The sequence below is a fragment of the Penaeus japonicus genome, unplaced genomic scaffold (assembly GCF_977035675.1).
Source record: "Penaeus japonicus unplaced genomic scaffold, GWHDUDI00000001_assembly GWHDUDI00000004, whole genome shotgun sequence".
NCBI lineage: Eukaryota > Metazoa > Arthropoda > Malacostraca > Decapoda > Penaeidae > Penaeus > Penaeus japonicus.
The window spans coordinates 30,390,412-30,397,911 of NW_028234406.1; the positions used below are offsets into that span (position 1 = coordinate 30,390,412).

Below are 7,500 nucleotides of genomic sequence, written 5' to 3' on the forward strand. Positions count from 1 at the left end.
GCAACAGGGCTACTCCACAGTCATACAGCTTGGGACCAAGGGCGTCAACTATGCCACCACAGTCTTGATGCAGACCGCTATTAAGGCAAGTCACGGAAACCAGGCAAGTGACCGCCGCCCTGGGGACACCCACTCCCTGTGCGAATGGTAGACTGTCTATTTAGCAAACAATTCTAACTCATGCTCTCTCTCACTCTTTCCTTTTTCCCCTGCGGGACTCCTAGTTGGACGGAGAGGGGTTGGTTGATCCTCTGGACAGGTTATGGGATTGTTAGACATATATGTATTTATTTTAGAATTTTTAAACTACTTGATGAAAGGTTATAGGCCCAAATGTCTCAAGGTTTGAGTTTGATAGAACTCCTTTTGCCATATCCTTTTCTTGATGGTCTGCCAACTCCAGGTGTTTTTAAAAGTTTCTTCATAAAAGAAAAAACATGTATGGGATGTTTTTTTAGTTAATTCTGCTTTGCTTTTTTGTTAAAGATTTAATAGAATGTAATGTAATAGTTTTGTTATTAATTTTAAGTCAAGGACAAATCAGATACTACTACAGATGTCATATTCAGACAATCAGGTCAGTCACATAATTTTCTTTATGTGGTCCAACATTTCAAGCAGTACATTGCTAAGTTTCACAATAAAACACAAGTTTATTAGTCTCTCTATCACATATAAAGATTTGGGTTGGTGTATTATCTGTGCTGTAAAACACATGATAATTACAACTGGGTTCAATAGGAAATTCAGTGCTCTATTTTGCTTATAGGTTATGCTATCTTGCATGTTCCTTGTATCTTGTGGATGTGTCAGTCATATTTTGTAATGAGATGATGACCATCCAGGGATTTTTTTTCTCTCTCCCTCTCTCTATCATTCTAAGTGGCATCATCAGACCTTTGGTATGCACAGTGCTTGCCATCACATGTCACCTTTGCATTGAACAGGAGGCAGTAATCTCGAGTGAGGAGACTGCACTGGCATCTTGGCTCTCCCAGTCGTCCTCAGTTTCACCCCACACCTATAGCAGTGGTCCAGTGTCCTGTGTATGGGTTGTTGGGAATGGGGTAACATCACTCTTGCACAAGTATGCACAGACACACATTGATGCACACAAACACACTCATACATGCTAAAACAAAGACAAACACAAATGCACACAGAATTGCATACAAATACAAACACATACAAACACATACAAATACAACTAAAAAAACTTTTTTGTGCCCACCTTCTGCCTTCTTAAGATAACCTTTGCTCATACTTGGCCAAAATGTGTCCTGATTTGTCCTCATTTAGGAATAGAATGCTTTGACTACCCAGTGTTATATTTACAATAGCAGATCATATGTGGCACTCTGTCTCCCTCTTTCTCTCTCTCTCTCTCTCTCTCTCTCTCTCTCTCTCTCTCTCTCTCTCTCTCTCTCTCTCTCTCTCTCTCTCTCTCTCTCTCTCTCTCTCTCTCTCTCTCTCTCTCTCTCTCTCTATCCTTTCTCTCTCCCTCTCTCCCTCTATCCTTTCTCTCTCCCTCTCTCCCTCTATCCTTTCTCTCTCCCTCTCTCCCTCTCCTTCTTTCTCTTTCCCTGTCCTCCTCTCCCTCTCCTTCTTTCTCTTTCCCTGTCCTCCTCTCCCTCTCCTTTTCTCTCTCTCCCTCTCCTTTTCTCTCTCTCCCTCTCCTCTCTCTCTCCCTCTCCCTCTCCCTCTCCCTCTCCTTTTCCCTTTCTCTCTCTCCCTCTCCTTCTCCTTCTCTCTCTCTCCCTCTCCTTCTCTCTCTCTCTCTCCCTCTCCTTTTCTCTCTCCCTCTCTCCTTCTCTCTCTTCCTCTCCTTCTCTTTCCCTCTCCCTCTCCTTCTCTCCTTCTCTTTCTCTCATTCTCTCTCTCTCTCTCTCTCTCTCTTTCTCTCATTCTCTCTCTCTCTCCCTCTCCCTCTCCCTTTCTTTCTCTCCCTCTCCTTCTCTCTCTCTCCCTCTCCTTCTCCTTCTCTCTCTCTCCCTCTCCTTCTCTCTCTCTCTCCCTCTCCTTCTCTCTCTCTCTCCCTCTCCTCTCTCTCTCTCCCTCTCCTTTTCTCTCTCCCTCTCTCCTTCTCTCTCTTCCTATCTCCTTCTCTCTCTTCCTCTCCTTCTCTTTCCCGCTCTCTCTTCCTCTCCTTCTCTTTCCTGCTCTCTCTTCCTCTCCTTCTCTTTCCCGCTCCTTCTCTTTCCCTCTCTCTCTCTCTCTCTCTCATTCTCTCTCATTCTCTCTCATTCTCTCTCATTCTCTCTCTCTCTCTCTCTCTCTCTCTCTCTCTCTCTCTCTCTCTCTCTCTCTCTCTCTCTCTCTCTCTCTCTCTCTCTCTCTCTCTCTCTCTCTCTCTCTCTCTCTCTCTCTCTCTCTCTCTCTCTCTCTCATTCTCCCTCTCACCCCCTCTCTCTCTTCCTCTCTCTCTCTCTCTCTCTCTATTTTTTTTTTCTCTCTTTCTTTCTCTGTCTTTTTTATCTCTCTCTATTTCTTTCTCGCTCTCTCTCTCTTTCTCTCTCTCTCTTTCTTTTTCTTTCTTTCTTTCTTTCTTTCTTTCTTTCTTTCTTTCTTTCTCTCTTTCTCTCTCTCTCTCTCCTGCTCGCTCAGCTCTTCTCTCACAGCCTCTCTCTCTCTCTACTCTCTCTCTCTCTATCCTCGCTCTCTCTTCTCTCTGTCTCTCTCTCTCTCTCTCCTCTCTCTCCTCTCTCTCTCCTCTCTCTCTTTCTGCTCTCTCTCCTCTCTCTGTTCGATCTCTCTCATCCTTTCTCTCTTCTCATCTCTGTTCTCTCTAGCTCATGTCTCTCTCTCTCTCTCTCTTGTTCGCTCTCTCTCTTTCTCTCTCTCTCTTTCCTCTCTCTCTTCTTGTTCATCTCTCTCTCTCTCTCTCTCTCTCTCTCTCTCTCTCTCTCTCTCTCTCTCTCTCTCTCTCTCTCTCTCTCTCTCTCTCTCTCTTTCTCTCTCTCTCTCTCTTGTTCTCTCTTCCTCTCTCTCTTTCTTTCTTTCTTTCTTTCTTTTTCTTTCTTTTTTTCTTCCCTTCTTTCTCTTCCTCCCTCTGTCCCTCCTTCCCCCCTCTGCACCTCTCCCTTTCCCTTTCTGTATCCCCCTTCCTTGACTCCCTCTTATTCTGTGTATTAGGAGACCTTTGTATACTTGATATGTAGTTGGTGTTTCAGTGTAGCAAACCCAAAAGAGCTTGAAAAATATGAAGTACTGGTCAAGCAATGCAAATTGTCTCTTATAGATATTCTTCAATTTGTTTGCATAATGTAACCCTCAGTATGAAACTATTAGAAGTGTTGTCATAGTGATTGGAGAAAAAGAAGAAAAAGAGATGTACTGAATAACCTTTTTTTAATGAGCATATAGATATTATATTGTGTTTATAGATATTTAAGAAAGTTCCCTGTTATTGAGTCATTAACCAGTTAACTTTGCCAATGTATGAGTAACATGGAAACAAGTCTATTCATGCAGATTTGACCTCTGTTTAACATTATTGAAGGATTTGGTGTCAAGTTTTTTGTCTCGTCTCCTAGTAAGAAAGGTTTGAAACTAGATTCTTTTTTTTGTATCATGGTAAGCAAATCCCTTGCTTTTCCTGCATTTGTTGGGCTTTCTCGCATTATAAAGCAAAAACTCTGAAAAAAAATCTATATATGAATGTTTGTATGAATATATGCACACATTTCTAAGAAATACAGTATTTGCATCTGGTACTGAAATATCCCTGTATCCATAAGCTTCTTGCTTACTGACAAGACAACTTTTGCAGTGTGATTTTGCAGTTTCAAGAAGTAATCCCAAATATTTTATTAATATTTTCTAACATGTTTTTCAAGTCTCAGTTAGAAATACTAGTACTTAGACATAGTTAGATATTTATAAATGTTTTCTATATTTTTATTGGTTCTCTTTATATGATAATGTATATCACATGCTATATCTTTTGACAATTACACTCTGTGGATGTAACAGACACAAGTATTATTATTTGGATATGAGATATTGACGATTTAGTGATAAGTCTTCCTCTACTTCCTCAGGGTGGAGGTGGCATTGTGAACCAGCTAAGGCGTAGTTACAGCTCTGGAGAATTCCCCGATGGTGACATGAACCGCAACGTCAAGGCTCTACCCCACATTCCGGACGATGATTATGACGACCACATGCACTCCTCAGGTACAGCTGCCCCTCGTACTCGCTCAAGGCAACGTCAGAGGCCTCAGCAGCAGCACTAGGCCCAGCGAATCTCCCTGGGAAGCTTGCTCACTGTGGTCTCCATTTGCCATGTTGTATTGATTGGGTTGCAAATTTTTCTCTCTGTCTATATGTGTTGTGATGATTCATGTGTTGCTGTATTAGAAAAGGCTTTTTACAATTTTGCCATGGGTAATTTTCTTTCTTTTTGTGTCTTTTTCTCTTTTTAACACTTGTTTATGAAAGTACATGGCAATGAAGCCTCTGTAAGTGAGCAGTTGCACTGTATTTACACAACTTGATTTTTGTACAAAGGATAAGCTGTGACTGTATTTTTTTCATTAGTCCTCTGCTTTCTACATGTAGGCTATTGTTTATTTTAAAAGTTGATTGATCATTTACATGCATACATACAGCACACATTATTTTTCTTCATAGCGACAGTTTCCCAGTATGCAATCGTTTATAGTATGAGTTATTTCCAAGTAAGCATGATGATGAGTAGCTTTTTGGACCTTGTGTTACACTGTGAGGGATTTTCCAATATATCTTGTTATTTTCATTTTAATGTGCATTATTTTTACATGAAATTTGTTTTTCTTTTCCTTATTTTTACATTTTATAAGAGAGTTTTGTGTTAGTTTTCATTTGTTTTAGAGCACAGATGTGTGACAGATGCAGTATGAAGTGAAGTGTTCTTTGGTTCAGTTATGTAGTTGTATTCTGCTTATTGCTGCATATTATATACTAGTCAATAAGCTGCAAAGATATTAGCCAGCTCATTTTCTGCAGATCAGCATTCAGTGGAGTTCCTGAAAGCTGGTCATGCACTACCTGCATGATTGGTGGTGATTGTGGCACAACAAGACTGTATGTTGTGCCATTTTATGGTTGTATATGGTTCTTTCATGTGATATTAGGCCTCTGCTTATTTATTACTGAAATAATGTATCCAATTTTTATTGTGAGTCTCTTTACTGAGGACTCGTGATTAATAAAGCAGACTTTTCTTTTCTTCTCCCTTTCTTTTTCACTCTATATAACACGTGGAATATACAACACTGGAGTGCATCTCAAAAGCATGAGTAGTTTGGGCAAAGGTGGTGGTGGCTTGGACTCAGAAACTATTGTGCACTGATTTTAATATTCTGATGCCAGTTATATGGTATTGACCCTAGATGGTGAAAAGATCAATGAAAGAGAGATAAGTATCACTATCTGAGATGGTAAGGAAAAGTAAGTGAGAATATTTTTAGAATGATTTTTAAAAACAAAACTGGAAAAATCTGAAATGGAATTTCTCTTTTCAGTAAAATAACGTATTGTTTCAACTAAGTTATGTGTTACCTTATTTCTTTCTTTTTTATTTATCATACTCCACATTTTTACTGTACACGAAGCGCATTGAATAATAGAAATGATAAATGTGTATCTTTTGAATACACCTTCCGCCGCAAAGGAATCTGAGCAGTGACAGATAGAAAATAAGCATAAACTAATACTTATCACTGGAGATGTTATAAGTAATATAGAAAATGTATATACATTTACAATCAAACAGAAGACCGAAAAAGTTTATTCTGATGAGCATCTTTTTTAGGAACTTTTGTACATTTCTTAACAGAATATAAGTCAGAGTTTGCAATTTTAAGAAATATTTTTGGCAACAAAACTAAGAAATTTATCTTGCTATTTTTTAAAAACTTGCACAAATCATAAGAAAAGATTATTGTTGTTGAAATATTGATAAGGATTGCATGTTAGAAGAGGAAAACATTTAGTACAATAGAAAATCCTAAAGAAAAATGTGATTTGCAGAAAAGAAAAACAGTTACAGCAGGTGATATGACCCAAAAATAAAAGAAATGTCAACAGCTATAGACTATGAAGTAAAAGCATCACACGCACACCTGAAAGCTCTGCATTTTCAACTGCATCACCTTATTTTGCTGGGTGTTAGGTGCTTCTTAATGCATGTCCTTTTTATGCCTTTATGGTTTTGTATTTCTTCGCTTGTCTTTATTATATTTTTATTTTGTTATATCTCTCTCCCTCTCTCCCTCCCTCCCTCCCTCCCTCCCTCTCTCTCTCTCTCTCTCTTCTCCTCCTCTCCCTCCTCTTTCTCTCGGGGGGGGGGGTGGTGGGGGAGGTTTGGGGAGTGTTTGTTTTGGGGGGGGGTGTGAGGTGGTGTCTCTCATCCTGGATCACCATCTCGAGTCTCTTTCCCCTCCTCTCTATCTCTCTCTCCTCTCTCTCCTCTCTCTCTTCCTCTCTCAAATCCGTATTGTCTCCTCTCCCAACTCTCTCATCTTTTCTCTCTCTGCTCGTCTCTCCTTCTCTCCTACTCTCTCAATCTCTTTCTCTCCTACTCTCTCTCTCTCCTCATCACTTCGCTACAACAATTCTCCTCTCTCTCGCACTCCTACTCTCCCTCTCTCTCTCTCTCTCTCTCCTACTCTCTCTCTCTCAGCTCTCTCTCTCTCTCTCTCCTCTCTCATCTCTCATCACCTCTCTCTCTCTCTCTCTCAGCCATCTCTCTCTCTCTCTCTCTCTCTCCGCTCATCTCTCTCTCTCTCTCTCTCTCTCCTCTCTCCTCTCCTCTCTCTCTCCTCTTATCTCTCTCTCCTCTTTCTGCCTCTCTCTCATCTGTCTCTCCTCCTCTCTCTCTCCCTCTCTTTCTCAAAAAATTCTCTCTCTCATCTCTCTCTCTCTCTCTCTCTCTCTCTCTCTCTCTCTCCCTCCTTCTCTCTCTCTCTCTCTCTCTCCTCTCTCTCTCTCCTCTCTCTCTCTCTCCTCCTCCCTCTCTCTCTCTCTCTCTCCTTCTCTCTCTATCCCCTCTCTCTCTCTCTCCCTCACTCTCTCTCTCTCCTGTCCTCTCTCTCCTTGCTCTCTATTCTCTCCTCTCTCCTCTCTCTCTCTCTCTCTCTTCGTCTCTTTAGATTCCTCTCTCTCTCCTCATCTCTCTCTCCCGTTCCTACTCTCTCATCTCTCTCTCATCTCTCTCTCGCTTCTCTCTCTCTCATCGATTCTCTTCTCTACCCCCGCTCTCTCGCTCCTCTTCTCTCTCCCTTCTCTCTCCTGGGACTTCTCCTCTCTCTCTCTCTATTATTCTGCTCTACTCTCTCTCTCTCTCTCTCTCTCTCCTTCTGCTTCCTCTCTCCTCTCTTCTCTCTCCTCCTCTCTCTCCATCTCTCTCTCTCTCTCCAATCTCTCTCTCTTCTCCTGCCTTCTCTCTCTCTTCTCTCTCAGTCTCTCATCCTTCTCTTCTCTCTTCTCTCTCTCTTCTCTTCCTCTCTCTCGCCTCTC

The 7,500-nt window shown here is 41.2% G+C and overlaps 1 protein-coding gene across 9 annotated transcripts in view; it reads left to right on the top strand.

Moving 5' to 3' along the window:
* The window catches only part of LOC122263537 (uncharacterized), a 47,015-nt gene that overhangs the window by 17,158 nt on the left and 22,357 nt on the right, over positions 1-7,500 (top strand). For 5 of the 9 annotated variants that reach the window (XM_043032005.2, XM_043032019.2, XM_043032036.2 and 2 more), the window contains exons 4-5: positions 1-103; positions 4,041-4,176. The exon at positions 1-103 is cut by the window's left edge and continues 131 nt beyond it. In XM_043032005.2, coding sequence (XP_042887939.2) covers positions 1-103; positions 4,041-4,176 — 239 coding nt within the window. The remainder of the gene's footprint in view (positions 104-4,040; positions 4,177-7,500) is intronic. The other 4 variants (XM_043032012.2, XM_086536415.1, XM_086536417.1 and 1 more) reach the window with 1 other exon arrangement.